The 26,395-nt window shown below is 44.0% G+C and overlaps 1 protein-coding gene across 2 annotated transcripts in view; it reads right to left on the reverse strand.

The window, feature by feature from the left end:
- Window positions 1–26,395, reverse strand: part of Eif2ak3 (eukaryotic translation initiation factor 2 alpha kinase 3) — a 59,583-nt gene that overhangs the window by 10,560 nt on the left and 22,628 nt on the right. Inside the window, exons 3-13 of one of the 2 annotated variants that reach the window (XM_021164678.3) lie at window positions 16,469–16,663; window positions 14,371–14,504; window positions 11,734–11,968; window positions 10,971–11,133; window positions 9,779–9,919; window positions 8,657–8,779; window positions 8,138–8,358; window positions 5,565–5,674; window positions 3,940–4,062; window positions 3,332–3,481; window positions 1,152–1,935 (exon numbers count right to left, since the gene is read on the reverse strand). In XM_021164678.3, coding sequence (XP_021020337.2) covers window positions 1,152–1,935; window positions 3,332–3,481; window positions 3,940–4,062; window positions 5,565–5,674; window positions 8,138–8,358; window positions 8,657–8,779; window positions 9,779–9,919; window positions 10,971–11,133; window positions 11,734–11,968; window positions 14,371–14,504; window positions 16,469–16,663 — 2,379 coding nt within the window. Of the gene's footprint in view, window positions 1–1,151; window positions 1,936–3,331; window positions 3,482–3,939; window positions 4,063–5,564; window positions 5,678–8,137; window positions 8,359–8,656; window positions 8,780–9,778; window positions 9,920–10,970; window positions 11,134–11,733; window positions 11,969–14,370; window positions 14,505–16,468; window positions 16,664–26,395 lie in introns of both variants that reach the window. The other variant, XM_021164677.3, reaches the window with a different exon arrangement.

Raw genomic sequence — 26,395 nt, forward strand, 5'->3', positions numbered from 1 at the left:
TTTAAAATACTTAACGCAAGGTCAAATATGCCAAGTGTTTAAGTCACTACCCTCAGGAAATATTTATGGGTTCCATACACACCTACTGAGGGCTACCAGGTGCATGTGGGTCATGACAAGAAACAGTCAAATAAAAGTTTAATAGAACCAACAAACTAGCTATAGTTCTGCACATTTTAGAAATATATACTATGGAAACATTGTGTATATATTTATTTATTACTGGAACAGGCTGGCCTTGAACTCACAGCAATCCTCCTGTCTCAGCCTCTTTACTGCTTTGATTGCAGGAGTGTAGTAGCCTGAGTTAGAACTGTATGCAATTTAGCACACTGTATTGCTGCTCTGTTTGAGTACTGCACACTCTGAGATCGGGGTTTAATTTGCACAGCTCTGGCCACTTAATTAAGCATTTGCCACTTTTCTCTAATCGGCTTCTCCAAGCCCACACAGTCAGCAATGGGGAAAAACCACGGGCTCTGCTGCTCCAAATCGGAGCTGGCTAGTGAGAAGACTCGTCTCCCCTTCCACTCAGACCCCTCTCATTATGCGATGCAGAGACCCTGGTCAAGGTTATTCAAAGACAAAAAAAGTAAGAGCTCCAAGATGGCTTAGTGGATAAAGGTGCTTGCTGCCAAGCCTGACAACCCGAGTTCAATCCCTGGGACCAACATGGTGAAAGGGAAAAGGCACTTAAAAGTTATCCTTTGACCTACACACACACACACACACACACACACACACACACACACACACACGCATGCACGCGCACACACACATTTTTGAGACAGGGTTTCTCTGTGCAACTCTGGCTGGCCTCAAACTCAAGTGATCCACTTGCCCCTACCTCCGGTGTGCTGGGATTAAAGGCATGGGCCACGACTGCCCAGCGATGTAAATTTATTTTTAAAGCATAGGAATTATGTGGTGTATCTGCTCGTGATGGAATTTAGATATGAGATCTTCCCCCCATCAGGACTGCTGGAAACAGTGTTTACAGTAAAACAAAAATAAACAGGCCATAAAGGAAGATGCACGGTCTGCCTGAGCCTTTCACATGAGACTTCTTCCTTCCCTGCTTCCTTCCCTGACCTCTGCTCTGAACCCCACGGCACACCCAAAGCCCGGCGTGGCCACCTCTGGCTACAGACCTTGAGGTCCCTGTGCATGAGTCCCTTGCTGTGCAGGAACTCCACTGCCTCTGCAATCTGCAGGAAGATGTGCAGGCACACGCCGTGCTCCCGGTCCTCCATGCTGCAGCGCCGGTTCATCCAGTCTTTGAGGTTCTCCTTCCTGCACAGCTGCATCTGAATGTACAGATACACCTTGGGGGAGCTGGGCTGGAGCTGGCCCACAGTGTTCTTGGTGAAATCCAAGCTTAGAGTGGTTGGCCTGGTAGGGGAGGTAGACAACGTGGCTTCTGAGGAAGACCTGCTGCTGGAGCACTTGAAATCAGTTAGCTTATTAACATAATGGTTGCCATCATGCAGCCGGTTCCCTCTGGGGTCCTCCTTACTGGACGCGTTGCCGCAGCCAGAGTCCTCAAACACTATGGAGGAGGACGTTCCTTCCCTTGACCGGGTATAGGGAGAAGCTTCGGAAGGACAAAGTTCAAAGGAGTGTCCCTCGTCATTGCCGTCCACGGTACCATCTTCCACGTCCTCGCAGTCTGTCAGGCAACTGTCTTGGAGGTTGTAGGCTGCGTCCGCTGAGTCACTGTTGTCTCCGCAGTCTGTCCCTGAGAACTCCAGGGGAGAGAACTGGCTCTCGGATGAGCTTGTCTGGCCACAGGAAATGCCCACTGAGAAAGACCGGCTTCTTTCAGGAGAAGGAGCTATGACTTCGATCTGTTCTTTTGTAGAGAAAGGATCCATCCTTCGGATCTTAACAGATGGGGCATCCATTGGGCTAGGGGAGCTGAGCGGCCAGTCTGTGCTAAAAGGGAGAGAGATGAAAAGAGCTGAGTGAATATACGTCAGTCATGTGACCTGCAGACAAAGAACATCTCATCCTATCTATTCCTTTTCAAAATTTTTATTTGAAAGCTTAATTTTGTTTCAAATTTGTGTATATAAGTGCATGCCTTCTTGTCTGCATGTGCACCTCATGTGTGCAGCGACTGTAGAAGCTAGGAAGTGGGTATTGGAGTCCCTGGTACTGGAGTTACAGGCAGTTGTGAGCCTCCTGACATGGATGCCAGGAAACGAACCCAAGTCCTCTGTAAGAGCAACAAGTACTGTTAAGCACTGAGCCCCCTCTCCAGCCCCGGGAGCTTAATTATATACCTGAAATATGTACACAGTCATCCGTGTAGCCTTTTGTACAAAATGTAAATCAGGAAAGCGATACTAATGACAGGGCTTCTGGACAGCCACAGTTCTGAAACAAATTAACGTAGCTCACAGGCCTTGATGCGAGAGGCCACTCCCCTTTGTCCTGGCGTCTGTAATAGGTGTTCCTTAGCAAGACACCTCCAGGCCTGAACGCGCTGCAGGCATGTTGCTTCACTACTCTTCATGGTGGTTTCTGAGGGGCTTCTCTCCGATAGCTATCGCGCACAGGGAACACCGCAGGGGTGCTAGGTTGGGGATATCTGCAGGTTACCTAAGTATATATACTTTTTTTTTTTAAGATTTATTATTATATGTAAGTACACTGTAGCTGTCTTCAGACACACCAGAAGAGAGCGTCAGACCCCATTACAGATGGTTGTGAGCCACTATGTGGTTGCTGGGACCTGAGCTCAGGACCTTCGGAAGAGCAGTCAGTGCTCTTAACCACTAATCCATCTCTCCAGCCCCCAGTATATATACTTTTAAAAACTGAAATAGACAGCCAGGCAGTGGTGGTGCACACCTTTAATCCCACCAGAGACAGAGGCAGGTGGATCTGAGTTTGAGGTCAGCCTGGCCTACAGAGCGAATTCTAGGACAGCCAAGGCTATACAGGAAAAACTATCTCAAAAAACACACAAACAAACAAATGAGCTTGAAATAGCCTAGAAAACATTTACAACACAGTTATAAATTATTAACTGCCAAGAGAAAAACCCATAAAAAAGAAAAAAGAACAGATACAGTATTACAGAAACACATCACCCTGAGAAAAGCCAGTGTGGATCTCCTGAGTATTGTTCATATGAAGATAAAGCATGCAGAGAAAGCATGCTTTACACCAAATCTGAAGTCCTTCTCCAGGTGTCTGAGGATAACAACAAGATACAGAAGCTTCGCTTTCCTTCTCAGGTCAGGCCCTGACCCGGCACCACGTTCACAGCACAGTGCTAGCCTAGGAGGAGACACTCATCTGTGAGTCTGCCTGACAGAGTTACCTTTCGTCTTTCAGCCAGATCTCATCCATCTCTTCTTGCCACTTCTCTGGTGGGGTTTCCAGCCAGGCGTTGAAATACCTCACAATGCCTGGGTGTTCCAGCTTAGCCAAGGCTTTAACTTCCCGCATTACCTTCTCCCGTGCCAATTCCCTGAAGTATAAATTATAGAAAATAAGATTAAGTATTTGGTGCCCACTGGTGAAAAAAAGAAGAGTGCATTAGAAGTCTCTTTGAAAATAAAATTAAGAACTATGAGTTAGCCTCAGGTATATATATAGTAGTACTGAATTCTTTTCAAAAAGTGTATTTTAGATTTTTTTCCCCCTCAGTTCTGGAACACACACACACACACACACACACGTGTGTGTGTGTAGGATGCCTAGATTTTTATTTGGGTGGTGGCATCTGAAGTCACACTTGTGCAACAAGTGCATTTAACCTCCAAGCCACCTATCTTGCCAGTCTCAAAGACCATACTTTAAAGCAGTCTCCAGCTCGCTTAGAACCAAAGAGTTGGAAGTAGAAACCACATTGTGACTACGGAGCACAGGGTGGGCACTGTGCGTAATGAAATGCCTCCCAAGTTTACTAAAAGCATTGCCCATTACCTGTTGGGGAGCCGGATCCTCTTGATAGCGTAATTGCAGTCATCTACTTTGTTTTTAGCTTCAAAGACAACGCCAAAGCCACCACGACCCATGCACTGAATTGGCTCAAAATCTGTTAGATATCTTAAAAAATACATACGAAGTTTTAAAGTCTGAAATGCTACAATAACATTTCGATATTGAACAAAAACAGTCCAATACTACATCACCACACACAAAAGCATATACTCTACAACTATCAGAACGTATCACATAGAAAGCACAGCGAGAACTCGGCTAGCAGTATTCTGAGGTCACCTGTGTGCATAAACAAGCAAATACATAAGTTATAAACGTCAACAGTAACTGTAACTAATGACCTGTTCTACCCCAAACTTTGTCAGCTACCACAATACCATCTTCTCTGCTCTCTAAGTTCTGCTTTCTTTGGCTTTTCTGTTAAAAATGTTCCTTAGCTGTATTGCATTGCTTTGAAAATTTCCCTAAACAAAGACAATCAATCTTATTCCACTTAAGTCCGCTCACAGCTGGAACTCTCAGCAGGAACCAAAGCTGACACAGGTAGGGTTGTTTGAGAGTCAGTGCGCCCGCCAGGGAAGATGCTCAGCCAAGCTTAGTCACCCGCAGCCTGTCACCCGTGGTGCCTCATGGCAGTCCTGCTCTTGGCCCCCAACAGCTTGGATTACTGTCACGAGCCACCATGCTTTTTTCTCTTGTCAGGTTCAGAGGGGAAGGCATGTCTCACGACTGCCCCAGTTCAGGGTTGCAGTTTGCGTTCCACATGGCAGAGCTGATTTCCTAATTTTCTGACTAGGTATACTGAATACTGTAATGAGAGCATGGGGGAAGACAGGGGTTTGACCTACGCTGTGCATCCTATTCTCTCTTGAGTTCAGGGCTCTGGCTCCTGCCCTGCGCTCTCCTGGGATAGGTGCTTTGCCTTTAATGAAATCCAACCTTCCTTCATTCTGCTGATCACACACGCCTTAATGTTCCCACAGCACTGTCCACACAACGGATGGAAAGCCTGTTTGTTTGTTTGTTTGCAGTTACAATAAAGCTCATATGTCTCAGCACCACTGCACCTCAGGGACCATAAATGTGGGCAAAATATTTTTGTTCCTCTTCACAGTTCTAGAATTTGGACACTACTTGGCAAATCAAAGGTCTGTTGAGTACCTGTGAGAATGAATGCATGCGTGCTGGAGACTCGGCTGCTCTGCGGGGTCACTCTTATGAAGTAAGCTCTGACTGTACACTCACGCTAATTTAGTAGTTGCCTCAGCTGGTCAGAGAACAGTTAAGGTGGAGACATAATTGATGCCAACCCTCCCTGGGCCAATTACATTCACAGAGAGGGAAGAGCGATCATCTGAATTCCTAAAAATAGCTAGACAAGGGCCTCAGAACGAATCCACCTCCCCAAATGCAAAAGCCCTCAATAGTTCAAGGGCCAACTGCACTCCGTCCAATCTTCTAAGAGGAGCGACAGTCACACATGATTAGACATTTTGCTAATATCTCAGTTGGTGGATGACGAATTGGATGTGAGTTCACAGCGGAATTCACTGACTTCACAGCCTGAAGCTGTCTGTGCATCGACAGTAGCTCGCCAAGACTCTTACCGGGATACGTATCCTGAGTACTTCATGTCATTCCAGCTGTTGTCACTGACATCGGCACTCACGGAGTCGTATTTACTTTCAGTCTGGCACTGAGTTTCAGACTCCTTCCGCTGCTGAGAAGGCAGAAAGCAGTTACTGTTAAGGACGGAGGCGAACAGAAGTCAGCTCATCATCTTAGCTCAAGAGATAACATTGAACAGCAAATGGCACTGAAAGAAAAGCACAAACACAAAGCAGCGACCCCCCTCTTCTAGACTTCAACAGGTTTGCATCCCATTGCCCATTGCCTTCCTCTTGTCGGCAAATGGATTTTGTTTTCTTTCTCTTTTTAAAAAGATTTTTTTTTACTTTACGTGCATGTATGCCTTCTTGTACATGTATGCACCATATGTATATGTGTGTGAAGGTGCCCGCCCTGGCCAGAGAGCGTGTCTGATTCCTTAGAAACACAGTGACAGATGGTTGTGAGATGTCCTGTGGTACTGGGAACTGAACTGTGGTACTTCTTCTGTAAGAGAAGTATTCTTAACCTCTAAGCCATCCCTCCAGGCCTTGAAGACGCTTTTATAAGTGTTCTGCCAGCATGCAATGAAACCTGGCAATGTCTCTTTACTAACAGCTAAAAGGTTTTCTAGAGCAGCTGTTCTCACTGGTGGATTGCAACCTCTTTGTGGAGTCCAAAAACCTTTCACAGGAGTCACATACCAGATATCCTTCATATCAGATATTTACATTATGATTCATAAGAGTAGTAAAATCATACGTATGAAGTAGCAATGAAAATAATTTTATGGTTGGGGGGTCGCAACTATATGAGGAACTGTATTGAAGGGTCACAGCAGTAGGAAGGTTGAGACTAAAAATTAGCATGGTGAAGGGCGGAGGTAATCAAGGCTCGTCCACTCATTAACTGATTCTTGTCCTGCGAGATTCTCTGTAAAGGACTGGAGAGCTGGACAAGTAGCTAGCTGGTTCCAGAATGTCGTCACAGGCAGAGAGAAATGAGTCCTTCCCTATTAACTACACTAGCAAGGGAAGAAGCTGTGTTTGACAGGGGCAGAGGACCTAACTCCAGGATCTAAGGCATGGGGAAGATGAGAACAGAGCAGTCAGGGCATGGATCACTCAGAACCCTTGCATAGCTGAAGAAAGCTAAACTTAATTCTAACAAGAATGTCAAGTCAGTTATTAGGGTTTACAGGTGGAGTGGGGATGAGAATGGCTTGCGGACAGGAGAGGACATGAACCCAATTACAGGATGTTCCACCAATCAGATGACAGGTGTGTGTATAAAGAAGGAAATGAGAACTGCAGATAATTAGAAAGAAGACCTTGGCAGATGGTGACTGGTGAGGGAGAGAACAGCTTTGGCTGTGGTAAGAGAGCAGGGTACTGCAGTCTGAGACACAAATGCCTGTGGGACCGGCTGGGGATGGATGGGATGAATGGGCGCAGTCTGAGATATGACTTATTTGAGCCATTTGTATAGTTCTAACTAGAAAGCTGCTCCAGAAAAAGGATTTAGATCTGGGATCAAACCTTGAATCCCAGCACCCAAGACCCTGAGGCAGGCAGTCTGCCATCAGTTCTGGTCAACCTGGGTTACAGGGTAAGACCCTGGTCTTAAAAAAAGGAGGGAGGTGGAATTTGGAAATCTCTCTGTAAGACTCTGAAGAGAACAGAGCATGTGAGGGGACTCAGTGGAGGCCAGAGGCTGAGGAAGGTGAAGTCCTGAAGGATCCACTCAACCTCCAAGGAGACTGGGAGGGCCTGGGTCAAGGAAGGCAGATAGGAAAGTCAAGGAGAAGCAAATGACACTGTCGTCCCAGAGCCGGGGACAGGAAGATGTCCACTCCATTTAACCAAAGGTCACCTAAAGCTCCTGTCAAGGTCACTTTTGTGAGCTGTGAGGAGTGAAAGCCGGAGTGCAATGGACCGAGGCCTACATGAAGACAAGAAGGTAGAAATGGCATGCAGCCATGCCTTGCATCATGGCCGTTCAAGCATCTACAGCACGCGTCCACAACAGTGGGCTCATAAACGTATTACTATTATAATTTAAAAAGATATTTTATTTTTTACTTATGTGTATGACCCTATGCCAAAAACATGTGGATACCTATGGAGGCCAGAAGAGGGTGTCAGATCCCCAGTAGTTGGAGTTACAGGCAGGTAAGGGCTGTCTGATGTGGGTGCTGCAAAATGAACTCAGGTCCTCTAACCACTGAGCCATCTCTCCAACCCACCCATAACATTGTAATAAAGTTGAAAACAATTGTGGCTACTATTTTTTTTTTAAGTGTGCCTCATCTATTTCAGATACACAGATACTAAATACTGTGTTGTAGTCACACACTGTATGAGACTGCAACCTGGCAGCAGTAGGCTATGTCATACTGGCTGTTCAGGTTTGTGGAGGTAGGACCCTTTGCACAGTGACTTTGTGGCTAAATGAAAGAGACAGTACAAGCACAGATGATTCTATGGTAAGTCTGAGTACACGAACTCTCCCTCCCAGAAGCTTTCTACACAGCAAGCACTTGGAAGCACATTAGGTTGACAGAGCAGCTTACCCTGTGGGGCTGAGGATGGAAAAGCCTGCGCACGATGAAGGTCGTGGCTATGATGCAAAGCAGGATTGTTCCGAATATTTCCTTCCACCAGTGCAGCAGGAGGATGGGGTCCTTCTTGCGGATGTTCTTGCTGTAGTGGGGGCTGTCCAGGAACCTGACTGTGATCTGCGTGCTCCGCTTATTCCTTTCTCTCTTGTAGTATGGCAGATAGTAACCGTTATCTGAGAAAACAAACATCACCAGGGGTTCTCTGTTAAGACAACTGCAACAGTTCTGTTCACCACGCTCTAAGACAGGGTTTCTCTGGGTAGCTCTGGCTGTCCTAGAACTCACTCTGTAGACCAGGCTAGCCTTAAACTCTGAGATCCACCTGCCTCTGCCTCCCGAGTGCTGGGATTAAAGGTATGTCTGCCACCACCCAGCCAATTTAACTTCGTCTTAATTCTATTAATTAATTTCAAATAACTGCATGAGACAAATGAAACTGAGTAGTTTCCACTTAGGAGTAATAACACTCACCGTATGGATACTGTAGGATTGACAGTGCACCATTACTGTATTCTTCGTGGGAATACTTATCATTACTTAGACATTTGTCAAATTCATCAGACCCAACCAAGACAGGAGTCCTAGAAGGAGAATCTAAAGAGAACGTACACTATTAACCATGTGACTTCAATGAAAGGCATAGGCTCATTCATTCACTTAGCTGACATTTACCCACAAGAACACAGGTCAAAGAGCCTTGCTACTGAGACATCCTTGCTACTGAGACGCAATCAGGCCCTACACTAGGAAGATGACCCACACCTGTGTGAAGGAGACAATTTGAGCCTAGGAGTTGGGAGATGAGTATGGGCAACATAGTCAGACCGTATCTCAAAACAACAGATGCAGAAAGGGCCATTCATTCAAAGAAATCTTAAGGGTCAGCACGTTGGGTCACTGGGTAAAGGCATCTAACATCGAAGCTTCAAACTCGAGTTTGATCGCTCTAACCCACATAAATAAAATTAAACTAAAACAAAATTTTAAAAGAAGCCCTTCAAGCATAACATTTACAGTAAAAACACGCAAAAGGTATAGAAAGACAACTAAAGGATTTGGTCTAGTACTTCAATTTGTTTATTTGTCTCAAAAATATGTGATTACCAGGTAACTTGTTTACCTACTACATACATGTATTTTTCTGTTTTTTGAGATAGGGTTTCTCTGTGTAGCCCTGGCTGTCCTGGAACATGCTCTGTAGACCAGGCTGGCCTCGAACTCGGAGATCTGCCTGCCTCTGCACCACCATGGCCTGGCATATTCTTTTTTAAATGCTTTGTCTGTTAGTTGGTTTTGGAGATGTGGTCTTACTGTGCCCTGGTTGGCTGGAACTCATTGTGCAGACTAGGCTGACCGTGAACTAACAGAGATCTCACTGTTTCTGCCTCCCAAGTGCTTGGAATAAAGGTGCTGGGTTTGTTTGTTTGTTTTGAGATAGGGTCTCCTGTCACCCAGACTGACTTCAAACTTACTATGTCGCTGAACCTCCTGCTTCCACATTCCAAGTGCTAGGAAGTTGCAGGCCCACACTACCACACCTGACTTACCTAGCAGGCACTTCAGTAGTATTTGTAAAGCCTCTAAGTGACTTACGGATTAAGGGCTTCCATTTGATCGTCGGCAGGGGAATAATTGCATTTTCGCCATTTACAGACTCCAAGGCCTTTGGGCTTGTAGGGAACTTTTCTGAGACCCTGACGGATGACTGCAGGTACAGCTGGCCTCTGTACATCCCTGGGTCAACCACACAAACATGTCAGTCACATGATGGAGCTCGTAAAAGTTTGCTCTGATATAATGCACTTAGACAAATGTTACTCCTTTGCTACATAGCTCTTTCCAGGGAAGATGCTCAAAGCACTCACATTTGACTCCACAAAACCGAAGAACATATATAAAGCCTCTACAATGTTCCGAACTGAATAACAGCGCCTTTTCAGTAACACAAAACCATTCCCACCGAAACATCAGAAAATAAGACTTTCTGTGCTTCCAACAGCTTGTAAAGGAAGTTTATCTAAACAACTCTAATTCCAGGGCCGTAATAGCAGTGTGGCCAATGCTACAACTCATGCTCATGTTTTACTTTATTTTACAAAAAGGAGGGCGCTCGTTATTTCCATGACTTGATTATTTAGTGATATATTTGACCTGTTCATGTTGTCAAAGACATTCGTTCCTTCAGATCATGGCATTTCATGGAGACTGGGTTGAAGTATGGGTGGCATATAGTTTACATAATTTTGTGATGATAACCCAAGCTAATCTAAGCAGATACAAACATTTCAAAATGTATTTATGTGATATGCTCAGTTGTACAGAATCACAGGAGAGCTTTGTTTTTTTTTTCAGTTTAGCTGTAAAGATGCCATGAAATAAACAAACTGTGGCTTGTAGGAAGAAAGCAAACAGCTCAGATGTGACGAGGTTTTTAATCTCTAGAGCAGTGCTTCTCAACCTGGGGGTCTCAACCCTGGGGGTCCAACAATCCTTCCACAGGGGTTGCCACAACGATCAGAAAACACAGATATTTACATTACAATTTATAACAGTAGCAAAATTACCATTATGAAGTAGCAACAACAACAAATTTATAGTTAGGGATTGCCACAGGAGGAACACGAAGGTCACAGCATTAGGAAGGCTGAGAACCACGGCTCTACAGAATGAGGGCATAGACGTTAAGGGAAACTAAGGCAAAGAAAGTACTCGGAAACTAAGTAGAAAGGACCGCCAGTGAAGCACGCTGGGCGTCCGTGGACCTTTCCTGGCTAACGCTACCCACCTAAGTACACGCTGTTCTCTGTGGCTCCCCGAGCAGCCTCTACAATGTCTTCTTCGTCTCCCAAAGCTTCTTCGTTGGCTGTGTAACTTGTATCATCAAATAGACTGATGGGGATGACCTTGCCATCCCTCACCAGCCAGGCGGACGCGATGGGAGTACAAAACTAGACAAAGGAGAGAAGCGTTCAGCAACGAAAGCGGTATTTTCAGATTTCAGCTTGTAAGTGCCTTCTCTCTCCCTCCCTCCCCTTCCCTCCCTCTCCCTCCTTTCTGTGAGTGTCTGTGTTCTCTGCAAGAGCAGCAGCTCCTCTTAGCCACTGAGCCATTTATCTCTCTAGCTCCTCCATCTTATTTTTTTTGATTCAGGTTCTCTTACAGGAATTACAGGATTACGGGAATCCACTGGTCAGGCGGGGCCGACCAGCATGGACCTGCCTTTCTATGCCTTCCCTGGGCTGGGAACAGACGTGGAACCCCAGGCCTCGCTTTTCATGTGGTGATGGGGATCTGAACGCAGGTCCTCAGGCTTGCACAGCAAATACTCACTGACTGAACCGTCTTGCCAGCTCCACAAAATGTCTCTTAAAGTCACAGGTTTAAAGCAGAGAAAAATACCTGAGATTCCAAAATGGCATTACCTCCCTCTAGTAATGTGTATGGTCAAACAAAACCTGGGGACAGAGCTACTGAGTCAGCGGTCTCAGATACCTGGGACTCCCACTCTGGGAAAGGGACAGAGCTACTGAGTCTGTGGTCTCAGATACCTGGTACTCCCATTCCAGGCGGCCTCCCTTCCTACTAAACGCCATGACCTTCCAATCAGCAACGGAAACTTTTATCACTGTGTCCAGCATGGTGGCTTCTTGTTCTTCCACATCTGAAATAATTTTAGAGTCTTCTTTGTTTCCACCCGGTTTAAAGGTGCTTTCAATGAATCCGGCTCTAGTTTCCATGTCTGGAATATACCGAAGTTCAAAGTGGCCAACACTGAAATTCCACCTTAAATTTATAAAGGTGTGTTTTAGAATCTTATGTTTAAATGAAGGGACCAAACAATACAGCACTCAAGTAACACAGCACTGCTTTTAGACTGAAGAAGAAAATAGAACACTTTTATGAGAAGACATCATCATAGCTTTTTTGTTTTGTTTTGTTTTTTTGTTTTTTTCGAGACAGGGTTTCTCGTGTAGCCCTGGCTGTCCTGGAACTCACTCTGTAGACCAGGCTGGCCTCAAACTCAGAAATCCGTCTGCCTCTGCCTCCCAAGGGCTGGGATTAAAGGGGTGCGCTCCCCACGCCCAGCCCATCTTAACTTTTTGAAATGGAATGCAATGCTGATTTACACCGCAAGAGGGCCTCAGAGAGCCGTGGCTGATCCTTTGCAAGCAGCCATTCTGAGGCCGTAGACAGTAAACACCTAAGGCCAGACGTTCTATCAAAAATTAACATGTACTTCATAAAACACAACAAAATCACATTAAAATGAGGTGACTTGCAGCCGGCCTTAATTTCTTAATTACCTTAGCACTTGTCATTCAAGTGCAGCAAAGTACACCCCAACAAACCAGTGTAAAAGGCAAGCTGTATACATCACTTTTAGATTCCAATGGAACTTCTTCAATCACCTAAGCAAAACTTATTGTTGCTCTCTATTGACCAAGATATGACAGATGATTCCCTCTGTCCTAGATGTCTGTCTTATCCAGCAATGTTTTCTCTATAGTTAGGGAGCCGGAAACGCATACACATAATTAACTATAATGACAGTCACTAAGATTATAAAATGGTCTAGCTATGAATTTGGAAATGTTGATATATATATACATCTATATTTATTTATGTTTAAGGAATATGGAGATTAGATTTCTCTCTCTCTCAATACAGAATTAGCCCCACGCTTGCTCTTTGGGTTCTGGTAACTCACAAATCTACTAAACTCCCACAGAGCTCTCAGATTTAACAGTCCCAGTAGGATAAACGCTGGCAGGCAAATACAAATCTCTATTCACAGGCCAGCAAAAACAGAAAAAAGAAATACTTTCTTAATTAGGTTTGAAAGCAAATTTCAGGACAATTCTATTTCATCAGATGACAAAAGTGTCTAAGTGGTTAAGTTTCAAAAGATCAAGATGGGATCTAAAGGGATTTTTTTTTTTTTAACTACACAGGTGACTCAGAGCTTAGTATATCAAGCTGAGAAAGTCTGGACATGACAGAGGACCAGCGTATCTAACAGCTGAATCATATATTAAGTGGTAAATTACATAAGGGGGCTCATTATTTGTTAGGTCAAAAGAATGGCTGGTACTTTTAAAGATAGCAGAGTAAGTGATTACTCTGAAGCTGGGAGCTGGGACGGCAGATCAGTGATGGAACATTGCCTAGCGCGTGGGGAGAGCTGGGCTTGATCCTCAACACTGCAAAAATGAAAAGGTAAATAAAATAAAATAGGGCTAGTGAGACAAACGACCAAGGCATCCACTAGACACTCAAGTGTCCTGCCATTAAGTAACTTCTATCAGTCATGTTACTAGGCCAAATGTCACTGACCAAGGACTAAGCTAAAAATACATTCACTCCATGGGACTCCTGGTTACCACACCTTGCAGCACACGAAGTGATGCTGTTTGGCCCATTTTAGGTTTGAAAACCATCTTATCTTAAAGACTAACTAGGTTCATTCCTATTTATGATTAAATCTCTGCTTTGCAAGAATTGGGCTATGCCCCACCTGTAACCTTAATTACTAATAGTTTTGTTCTGCCTGTTCCAGGAATGGCAATCTTGTCTCTGTTTCAAAAGTTGTTATAACCATCTTGCAACCCTACTCTTTTTTTTGTTTTTTCAAAAGCACTGTTTCAAAGGCTACCTTGTTACTACTGTTAGGACCACCATCTTGCAATCAGGTCTTTGTTTCAGGTCATTATGACTAACTTGTTATGTTTAAATCCTGTTCCTATAACCCTGCCAATTTTGCCTGTCAAATTCCCCATTTGTGGAAACCCCTTCTCCAGAACTATAAAAACCTTGTCTCCCTCATGTCCAATGTTGACCTCTTGAGCCCTGCCTTTATGGGTAGACAACGTGTATATGAATAAAAAAAAAAAAGCTAGCGGTAACTAATGCAGCCATGATGATTTGGGTCTGTGGGCTTTCTCCTCACATCTTTGAGATTAACATAGGCATTCATTTCTCTTAAAAGTACATTGTGCTTTTAGATTCACAGAATCTGTACAAAGGAAAGTCTTTAAGAAATCCTAGGTTTAAAGGAGTCCCACCCCCTTTTTATCTGCCCACAGAACTCAGAGATCCACCTGCCTCTGTTGGGACTAAAGGTGTGCACCCCATGACCAGCTTTTGGAATTTCTAAACAATGCCATTCCTGATGTTCGGATACCCACTTCTCACTGCCGCTACGAGGCCCGACAGCTCGCACAGTCTTCTGCGTACGTTGCAGAAGCAAGATGTCTTCCTCTTCTTCCATTTCATCACTATCCCATCGGCGACATCCCAAGGCAGAACAGATATACCTCAGCTGAAAAGACAGACAAAAAATAAGTCAAGGAAGCAAGACAGACAGCAGACAGATAGGCATAGACAGGCAGGCAGGCAGACATCCCACCCACCCACACCCTATCTCTATGAAGCCCTGGCTGGCATGGAACTTACTTTTGTAGTGAAAGCTGGTCTTGAACTCAAAAAGATCCACCTGCCTCTGCCTCCCAGGTGCTAGGATTGAAATGTGTGCCAATATGTCCAGCACACGATCTCTATAATTTGTTTTTTCTTGAGACAGGGTTTCTCCGTGTAGCCCTGGCTGTCCTGAAACTCCCTTTGTAGATCAGGCTGGCCTCAAACTCAAGAGATTTGCCTGTCTCTGTCTCTAGTGTTGGGATTAAAGGTACACACCATGCCAGGCTCACAATTTTTAAAAAGTAAAATGAAATTAAAGAATACCTAAGCTATGAGCATCGTTAGATTCCTAAACCAGAAAATGAGTTATTTAGAACCATGAAAGTTCCAACAATGTTTATTTCAGGGAGTGGATGATTTTAAGGACTTACATAATTTGAGCCCTATTTTGGGGAATTCCATGGGGAATTCCAAAGAAGAAATGAGTAGCCAATTGTATCTCTGCAGACATGTCATTACTAAAACTCCAGATGAGGCGAAAGAATACTTATACTCAGCCTCACAATTTCCACCTAGTGTTATGTATACACTTTTAAAATTCTGAACCCTAATATCTTCTGACTGAAGAAAAACAGAGGTTCCTTAGTTGGATCCAAACTAAAATCCTCAGAAAAGACAGAAACTGCTGGGATCCCAGAACATCCAGGCAGAGAACCGCGTGACTGGTCAGCCCTGCTGTTTTACAGAGGAGAATACTAACATAAAGGGAGACTGACAGCTCAATTTAAAACAAAACAAAGCACCGATGGCCATCCTGGATAGCATGGGATCCTTAATCCCCAGGCTGCGGAGAGCCTGGCTCCTGGAAGAGGGCCACTGAACTAGGAACCTTTAGGTTAAGAAGTCCTGCTCCCAGCCTTCCCTTTCTTTTTCTTTTAAATAATTTTTTTAAAGATTTATTTATTTTATGTATGTGAGTACACCATAGCTGTCTACCCCAGAAGAGAGCATCAGATCCCATTACAGATGGCTGTGAGCCACCATGTGGTTGCTGGGACTTGAACTCAGGACCTCTGGAAGAGCAGTCAATGCTCTTAACCGCTGAGCCATCTCTCCAGCCCCCAGCCTTCCCTTTCATAGTGTAAATCTATGCAGAAAACGTCTATACATCCAGGGACTAAGCCTCTGGACTGTATCCCGGGAGTCTTGCTGGAGAGAATCTAGGTCATCAATGACTTTACCATCAGCCTGATCTGAGGCAAATCTGACCTTGGAGTTTCTGAATCCCTTAAGGTCTCCATTTCCTTATCTGTTTAGTGAGCGGCACTCTCTCCTTGGGCAATTTTATAGCCAAGCCAGATAAACAAGCATCAATTATTCCTATCATCAGGATTATTACTAGTCTTTGAAGGGTTCTTTGCCTGTAAAAAAATGTGTATAAAATACATCATCCTTAGGAATATATGAAGACTTCAAAATAACACACTACAAAAGCACCTACCTAGCACACTAGACCATATTTATAAATTCTCTCTCCTCCTGTTGTCCTGACTCTGATGCTTCCTCCTGTATTTTTGGTCGTGAGCCTCCGACGGCTCAGCCATCGCTCTAGCCCTCTGATGACTACTTTCACCGTAAATAAACTCAGTTTCCCATTACTCCCTCACCATTGATTTATTAAAACAAAGTCTGTTCTCAGGGGATAATTACAAAGGAACAACTGCATACAGGTAGGTGGAGCTCAGTGAGTTTGAGGCCAGCCTGGTCGACACACTCCAGGCTAGCCCGTTACACAGAGAGACCCTGACTAAACGTGCTGCTCCTTCTATCCGACTGCTCCCCACCCCCTAATGCACCGTCACTCACCTTTCCACTGTAAGCACTGAGTCCGTATGTAGTCAGAGATTTCCCTCCAACCAGAACAACATCATCTCCAAACTTGTATGAAGATTCGAGCAGGGACTCCACCGTGAAGGGGACGGCCTCCATGCTCTCTCGGTCCCGGTCCCACTGGAAGAGGTCTCCATCCAGGGAGGGAATTATCATCTTGTTCCCAAACACCTAAAACAGAAGCCACTTTTTAAAAGCCTCATACTCTGAAGAGTGGTAGTAAGATCTGGGGGGTTTTGAACAATATATAAATCAATGTGGCTATCCACCAGAGGTGACTTATGGGTCCACAGTCCCCTGGCCTGGCCGTCCAATATGGTTTTTCTCAAACTCTGCTATAGGTCAAGAAGGTCTCATATTGATGAGTAAGTTGCCAAAAGAGAGCCTGGGGATCCAGTCAAGTAAAAAATACATAAAGAAATAGAAATAAAAAATAAATAAAAACTATAAATAATAAATAAGGCCACTGGAGCTTTCATAGCCGTTAACATGCTAAGGATCATGATATTCTCGTAAATGGGTAACATGGATTACTTTCGAGGCTTACATCAATCTGCCAGTTACATCATAGACTCAGACTGAAGGAGCACAGACAGGGTGAGGAATGCGAATCCAACCACTGTCCCTTTTCTTCGTTTACTTTCTCAAGTCTGCGGTGAGTTAGACAGCTGACAACGAAGCCTCCCAAGTGTCTTATGGGAGAGTCATCCTTCTTCTTTTTATTTATTTAATTATTTACTTATTTACTGAATGTATTGTGAGTACACCATAGCTGTCTTCAGACACAACAGACAAGGGCATTGGATCCAATTACAGATGGTTGTGAGCCACCATATGGTTGCTGGGAATTGAACTTAGGACCTCTGGAAGAGCAGTCAGTGCTCTTAACCGCTGAGCCATCTCTCCAGCCCTCATCCTTTCTTCTTTTAAACAAAATTAAAAAAATTTTTTTTAATTTGGTTTTTCAAAACAGGGTTTCTCCTTATAGTCCTGGCTGGCTTGGAACTCAATCTGTAGACCAGGCTGACCTAGATCCGCCTGCCTCTGCCTCCCGAGTGCTAGGACTAAAGATATACACCACTATGGCCAGCTGAACAAAATCTTGACGGATGGCTCAAGAGAGGGAAGCAGATAAACAAAACCAGTATCCTATGGAGCTTGAACTCTGGTGTCTGGAGACAATCATAAATAAATGCTATATGTCATATTAGTGAAAGAGATCATCATAAGGGGGAAGGAGAATTGAAGATAAAGGGGCAGAGAAGCATGCAGGTTGAGTGGTCAATGGAGAACCCATGGTAGATCCTGCTGAGAAAGTTAATAACAGCCAGGCAAAGCTCTCAACATGAAACAGTACATCATGTTGACATTTGGGGAACAAGCTTGCAAAGGCTTCTGGGTAAACTGAGGCACCATGAGAAAGTGCATAGGCTGAGGAGAGACAGTGGAGGCATGGGCAGCAAGCAGAAGACAAAGACTGGTTAACAGTGAAGGAAGTGAGGACGTGTCATGTCAGAGCTGTGTTATAACAGGGAAGTTTCAATGGTGGCTTCTCAGGGCAGCATGGGCAAAGACAGGAAAGAGCTTCATGGCATTGGCTTCTGCTGGCATTAAAAGTAAAATTTTAACTCCAATTAACAACACAACTTCTGTCTTGATCTATAAAGCTTAAAACTTTGGGAAGAGAGAATATGAAAGAGTTAAAGATAAAACAAACCACGCATGCAAAACAAACTTTTTAAAACAAACATCAGCCTTACTGGTTTAACACAGAACCCCAGATGGATGCCTTGGGTTGCTGGAGCAGCAGGCTTTCTTTAGCTCTAAGCTGGGAGTCAACGCACACTCTCTGCTTCCTGACCTCTGCCTTAAACTCCGGGTCTGGAAGACAGGTGAAGACCACTGTCCTAACTCCATTCATATTCTAGGTCAGATCCTTATTATGTCTGACCCGAGCTCTTATCAGAACCTCCTCACAGATCTCCACTGCAAATTCCCCCAGTTTAAGCTGATGTATCTCTTAGATTAATCCCTCTGGGCCAGTTAAGCTTGTTACGACAATATTGAAAAATCTTCAATGGCTCTTTATTAGCTTCTAACCAAAGACCCCAAATCCTAAGGACTCGAAATCCTGTGGCGGATGTCCAGAGTCCTGTAAGTGTGACCTCCAACAACCTTCCTGTCACATGTCCTTCCTTTTCCCTGTGTGACAGCAATCTGGCATGGTTACATAACCACACAGCACCATTCCTGGTACCACTCATTTTTCACTGGCAATGTGTTTCTTCTCCCTGGCACACCTTCTGATACAACTGCCCACTAAAATCCTATTGGCCCTCAACCTGGTATCACTTATCTGTTTCAAAATCCGAGCAAATACTGGTAGTATACATTAAGAATTGAACCAAAGGTCTCAGGTTCCCAGGTAAGGGGCTGATGCTCTACTTCTCAGCCTCTCTGCTTTTACATCTCTATTTTCTTAAGATGTATTTATTTTTATGTGTTTTGCCTGTATTTGTTTGTGTACTGTGTATGCAGTTCCCATGGAGGCCAGAGAGGGCGCTGGACCCCTTGGAGCAGGTGTCAGATGGTTGTGAGTTGTCATGTAGGTGATGGGAAGTGAACCTGGGTCCTTTGTAAGAGCAGCCCGTGCTCTTACCCACTGAGCCACCTCTCCAGACCACTCTGTATCTAATTTTCCTAGGATAGGGATGGAACCTAGGGCTTCAGGCCCTGGTGAGTGAATTAACATACTGACAGTGAAATAATGCGTACTATTAGTCGAGTTCTCCCACTGATCTGTAACATACTTAGCCCTCTCCTTCACTTTCTGTGGCAACCGAAGCTGAGACTCTATTATAGTCTCAAACTGTTAGGATCTCAAAATTATAGGAATATTTACCAGACACAGAAATGCTGATAATTTGTTTGTATCCAGTGACTGTTAATTAACTCCACAGTAAAAATCTAGATTTTGATTTTCTACCAAAAGAAAATGGGAGTCCAGAACCGAGGTGGAGTGGATACAAGATGAGCCATTACCATCTCATTATAACAAAAGACAAGTATGGACGCATGGTGCTAGACAAAGGAAGCACTAGTCAAAGAAAAGAGAGAAATTCCTAAGTTCAGACTAATGAAAAAAAAATAAGTACCAATAAAAAATTTTTTTAAAGGGAAGACTGAGAAAATTGCATTTTGTAACCATGACAGTAAAATTTAGATCAGGCAACAATTATTAATGTTAATTCTAGGCAAAATTTTTGATAACAAATAGGTTATTTACATGGCCTTTCTATTGCAGTTTTGAGGCAGATTTCATATTGTAGCCCAGGTTGCCCTAGAACTCACTATGTAGTACCGGGCATGTGCCATCGAGTCTCGCTAGTATCTGCTGTTTTCTTAAGTTCTCCAAAGACATCGAATGTATGTCACCTGATATTACTTAGTTTAAAATTTCTATTTATTTGTTTCCTTGTATCTCTGTCCCTCTTAAGCCTTATTTATGCATGGGTTACAGGCAGTTGTGAGCTGCTATGTGGGCACTGGGAAATGAGCCCAGGTCCTCTGGTAGAGCACTTAAGTGTTCTTAACAACTGAGCCATTTCTCCAGCCCTCCTTCCTTATATTTCTTGATAACAGCGCACTATACTTAACACAATTAACTTTGTATTTGAAGACTATCTGATTTAAAGTTGCCATTAAGACAAATGTGTGTTGTGATACAGATACAATATGCAGATGATATACCATTTCAAGGTACAAATGAAAGAAATCAAGTATTTACTCTTGTCTGTTTTCTATCATCTGTTAGGAATCTGACACTCTACACAACAGAATGACAGATTCGGATTACAGTGAATCCAAAGGGTGTAAGGAACACTGTCACCAAAACGAAGGGAGGCTTAGTGGGTCTGCCACCATCGGTGAGCACCTCCTGTGACATGTGTCCTCTTTCTAGCAACTCTTCCCCTAGAGTAGCAGCTGGTTCCAAGGGAATGCAGGTCCCATCTGCAGAAAGCAGCACTGAACGACCTATGCTCCTCCAAAGTAACAGAAAATTTATTGCCAATTTAAAAAAAAAAATGCTTTAATCAACCAAGAAGGATTGTGATGCCTGACCAACTGAAAATGGCTTTATATTTAGAGGTTAATCCTTCAATGGTGGTAACTTCAGTAAGTGCAAAGCATACAATATAAGAAATGTGATTCAGTATTGATTCATCCTGTCATGCGTTTGGATTATGATTTTAGAAGTTTACTTTTTCAACAGCTGCTCTTCGCTGATTGGCTGCCTATGAGTCATACTTGAGGCTGGCGACCTTTGCACCAATCTCTGCAAAGCCTTTCAGGCTGTGGATATCAAAGCAGATGGTGCTTTTCCTGGAGAGCCTGAGCAGTGATCTATATGCATGCAGTTCAGGTAGCGATGACATCACCCCTCACAATAGCATTACCTCATCCTCTAAGCAAAGGAATGAGTCACTCCGATAGTCAGCTTTGAGTCTCTTGATAGAAAAAAAAATGTAGGTTGCAGTGACGGGTGATGCATAACCATATTCCACCCATCTGTCCCTGGGAGCAGCTATTCGTTCTGATCCGCTGCTCTGCATTTCAAGCTAATTATGGGACCTGGGTTTCCCTTTGGTCATTTAACAAAGTATCAATTCTTGCTATTTTGAATTTATTTCTTCTATTTGTCTCCCCCCCACCCCCGTCATAATTTTAAAACAAAGGATCTGCCACACCGGCTAGCAAACTCAATACCAAAGATCTAGAGCACTTTTCTGTGCAATTACAAAGCGCTAACAGCTGGGTGAAGTAATTTGACTTCTGTTCCTGAATAGGACTCTAAGTGACACACATGTACACACGTAATCAGAACAGTCTGAAAGACTAGAGTGGGAATAAGAACTCTGATTTCCACGGGAAAAAGGAACGGCAAAGGAAGAACAGGAAAAGAAACATGAAAATGAACAAACACTATTAGAGAAAAACAAATCCTCCGGCAGCATGAACGGTTTCCATTCACTTCTTCTTTCCTACGTCCCCCAGAGACAGGGCTTCTCTGTGCAGTCCTGGCTGTTGTCTTCACTTCCTGTGCGCCCATATACTCAACTTTAACTTACTGTGAAGTATTCTGAACGTCTGAAATGTAATGAGGCCAGTGCGGCAGCCCTCGTGTATTGATTTCCAATAACTACTGACACTTGGCCAGATGGTTCATAAGAACGCAAGAGTTCACATCTCAGGTAGTCCCAAAGATTAACTTTATAAAGGGAGTCCATATACATACATTCTATCTGATTCCTCACACCACAGAAGGGGCTTCTTTCAGATCCCTTTTCTTAAATTAAAAGTTTATATATTTATTGTTTTACTTTACATGTATGGGCCCTTTACCTGAGCTTATGTCTGTGTACAATATGTATGCCTGGCGGTCATGGAGGCCAGAAGATGGTAGTGGAACCTCTGGAACTTGAGTTATAGACAGCTTTGAGCCATCATCTGTGTGCTGGGAATTGAACTGGGGTCCTCTGCAAGAGCAGCCACTGAGCCATCTCTCTAGAGAGAATCACTCCTTTTTGGAGAGGATTCAATGTCCTACAGACTTCACACATTCCTTAACAACTTCTTTTAACCCATGCATGTCCTGGGCTGTGTGCCTCAGAACTGGTACTACTTCCTATTGTGTTAGGAGACTGTGAACTGCACAGGCGAAATTTTGCCCGATCAGTTTCATTAAGAGAAGTATTATAATGCATTCACACATCCTATCATTTGCATATATCCATGAGCACTTCTGAGCAGCAACTGCAGAGCTCACTATAACTGCAACCATTGTTATAACAGCAACAGAGACCATGTATCCCTCGATGCCCAAGGTATTTACTACCTGAGCCTCTACATAAGATGCGTGCAGAGCCCTGTGTTATGTCCTAAGGTGCAGATTATTTGTCTGCCCCACTTTTGATAATGTGGCTACCAAACAGTGAGTTCTAGGGAGTCAGCTCAATTTTGCCACTTAAAAAGTTCCCCATCAATTTTTCATTGTAGTGTCAGTTGATGATCCTATTATTCACCTAAACAGTTTGTAATCTGTATTTGCTTCTTCTACACTTATTATATTTTTCTAATTTTTTTCTCAGTCTGCTTTGAAAGCCAGATGCATATACACAACTGTTTTGTCTATTGTCTCAGACATTAACCATTATCAAATCCCCAAAGCTGTATCCACTAATAATTCACGCACAGTGTGACCGAAGCATGAAAATGGCTCCCGTGACCTAGAGATGCCAGTCTGCTCTGTAAAACAGCAACGGGAAGAGCTAGAGACTTAAGTTCCGGCTGTAGCGTGGGTGAGAAAGAATGACATGGGAAGGTGAAGAGAAAGTGGGGCAAGGATGAGAACCTTCCCAGCAGTGACAGAGAGAACAGTGAAAACAGTTCCCCTGGAGCACTAACGACAGGGGAACGCTCCCCTGCCCTCCTCCATCACAGTAGGGGCACCTGTAGCACAGCACAGCAACAACAAAGATGCCAGGAACCAAGACTGAAACTCACTGATCCTAGGGAGGGGCAACATAGGTGGACAGTGTTCATCAGAAGCAGGAAGCTGGGCACTGCCCGCCCACAACAGCGGCCTTACTAGCCACACCGCTTGCTGCATCTGAAGCCAAGGCACATGACAGACTGCTCTGCCCCTCACCCGGCTCCACTCCTCAGGTCCCTCATGCCACTACATACTTGCTGGGAGACCTGTCTTTCTTACATTTCTTACACTGACATATTTCTGCCGATTTTCATAATTATTCCACAACTATTTCATCTATCTTTCTATGTCTGTCTGTCTGTCTGTCTGTCCATCCGTCTGTGTAAAAGAGCAATGTTTACTGTAGTGAAGAGGCATACATGAATGAGGTTGGAAGACAACCTTCAGGAAGCAGTTCTCTTCTTTCACCCTGTGGGTTCTAGGAACTGAGCTCAGCTGTCAGCCTTGGTGGCAGGTATCTTTACCACCTGAGCCATCCTGCCAGCCCTTCCATAACTATTTTTTTTAAATGTTTTTCTCCCCCTCTTCCGTAACTATTTTTAAAGGTTCACCTCTTCTAGTCTCTAAGCTCTTTTGTTATAAACAGGCTTACACATCTCTCCTTCACCTCCTTTTTAGGCTTCCCCAATCCCTCTATAAACAAAATGGAAAGGATTTTGACATTCTCTTTGCTATAAGAATTGTAAAGAGACTCTAAGAAATCAAGGGGGTTGTCTACAAGAGACACATTTGCCAAATAGGCCAGGTATCTCTAACTGTGAAACATCTATATTTTAAAATAGTTAAGGTAGAGGCTGTGGATGTAATTCAGTTGGTAGAATGCTTGCCTAGTGTGGGCTCCATCCCCAGGACTGCAGAAAACTGGTATGGTAGTGCATGCCTGTAATACCACAGTTAGGAGGCGGAGGTCAGAGGCTTAGGTGTTACGGCCATCCTCAACAGCACAGTGAGTTCACGTTCCCAAGCCTGGGACACATGAGACCCGGTCAAAAAATAAATAAAAATAAAGTAAAAAAAAAAAAAAAAGTAGTATGCATTAACACCAAGCAGCAGTTAAAGACATTGAAAGGAATGCAGAAAAACCATAAAACCAGCCCCATCTCTGAATACTGTTTTTTCTGCCTGTCCCAGTCTCAATGTTAAGAAACTGTATTCTAAAAGTCTAATCTTCAGCTGTCTCTTGCTCTACTCTCAAGGTGACCAAGTTCTTGGTTCCTAGGACACTAACACTGTTCTGTGTGCAGCTCAGATCTCTCCTCTGGAAACACAAGGTCCAAACAGTCAAATACTTCCTTAGCATCCTGTAAGGAGAGAGGTCTTAATGTCTTGGGAACTCAAGGGTTTGAAATGTATGGAGTGTTGAGAAGAAGGGATTGTAGGGAGCCCTTAGGTTCTGCGGGATGCTCTGCCTAAAGCTCTAAACTTCACTGAGTTACAGGCAGCTAAGATGTCAGAGCTGGGACTCAAACCCAGGTCCCCTGGAAGAGAAGCCCGCTGAGCCACATCTCTATAGAGCCAAGACATTATATTTTTAATATTTCAGTTTTTAAAAGATGATGTACTCTGTGTAGGACATAAAATGGGAACTTTTTAAAAAGTTGAAAGTGTCTCGTGTAGTCCAGGCTGGCCTTGAATCCTCTACATGTGTAATATAAGATGATGCTAAACTTTGATTCTCCTCCTTCACACTCCTGGTATTACAAGCCTGTGCTACCACGCCAGTTTTATGTGGGGGTGGTGACTGAACCCAGGGAATTGTGCACTCTACCAAATGAGCTATATCCTCAGCCAAAAATGTCAATTTCTAACTAAAATAAACCACTGACTCCACTACCAGATGAACAAGTGACTGCACCCTTTATTATTTGTGACTTAACAAAAAGAAGCCCCAACATTGTTGTATATAGAAACAGTCTGTATTTCCCCTTAAATGCCAAAATTACTGATGGGGGAAATACGAATAAGGTTACTAAGGAATCCCTAAGGACAGTGCCTCACAGATGACGAGGGGCTTCACAGCTAACAGGAGCTGAAGTTCCTGCAAGAGGGGCTTGAGAGCTTCTGACGCATCCAGTTACTAGGACACACCCAAAGTGACATGCTCAAAAGAAAATGAAGAGGTCAGAGAAAGGACCCAAGGAACTGAAGGGGTTTGCAGCCCCATAGGAGGAACAACAATATGAACTAGCCAGTACCCCACCCCCACCCCCCCACCGAGCTCCCATGGACTAAATCACCAACCAAGGAGTACACAAGGAGGGACTCAAGGCTCCAGCCGCATATGTAGCACAGGATGGCCTTGTCGGACATCAATGGGAGGAGAGGCCCTTGGACCTGTGAAGGCTCAATGCCCCAGTGTAGGGAAATGCCAGGACAGGGAGGCGGGAGTAGGTGGGTTAGTGAACAGGAGGAAGGGGAATGAGATAGGGGGGGTTTTGGAAGGGAAATGAGGAAAGGGGATAAAATTTGAAATGTAAATAAAGAAAATATCTAATAAAAATAAAAATTAAAAAAGAAAACAAAACAAAGAAAATGAAGAGAAGGGGCCCAGGGACAGCTCAGTGGGCAAGACCCTGCCTGCCTGATACCCAGAGGTCAAGCCTGGAGCCTATATCAAGTGAAAGGAGAGAACTGACTACACAGAGCTGTCCCTGACCTCCACAAGAGTGTTGTGGCAAGTGAAACCTCCCTTCCCCACATCACAAACACACACACACACACACACACACACACACGCACTAAAATACACATATACACACTCTCTCTCTCTCTCTCACACATGCACACACACACACACACATACACACACAACTAGTCAACACATAAAATAGAAAAACCATGCACACGGAGAACCCCGTTTCCTAAACAGCAGCTGTGGAGTAATCTCAATTTCTCATTTGGCAGCACTCGTGCTAGAATAAATTAGTTTAGTTCATAGATTGCTTTCGGCCACACTAAGAAATTAATAAAAATTAAATCAAACCAGTTTCATTTCTATAATGAAAAGCAATTAAGCAATCATTTAGATACTGGCTTGCTGCAAAATTGACAGTTACTCTTCAGAACGGACTTCACAGCTGATGACTTAGCTGATTCAAAAAGCACCTTTTAATGTTCAAACCAAAAGAAATGTGCGCCAGGCACACTGGTGCATGCCTGTAACCCCGGCATTTGGAAGACTGAGAAAGGAGGGTGAAGAGGTGGAGGCCAGCCAGGAATACATGTGTTCCAGGCTGAGAGCCCCCAGCCCCATCTCTCTCTGTCTTTCTCTGTGTCTCATCCACACACATACACAATTAATTTAAATGACTTGGGCATCTTTTAGTATAAATTAGATAATCTTTAAAGAT

The sequence above is a fragment of the Mus caroli genome, unplaced genomic scaffold (genome assembly GCF_978045245.1).
Source record: "Mus caroli unplaced genomic scaffold, Mus_caroli_1 scaffold_7, whole genome shotgun sequence".
Taxonomy (NCBI): domain Eukaryota; kingdom Metazoa; phylum Chordata; class Mammalia; order Rodentia; family Muridae; genus Mus; species Mus caroli.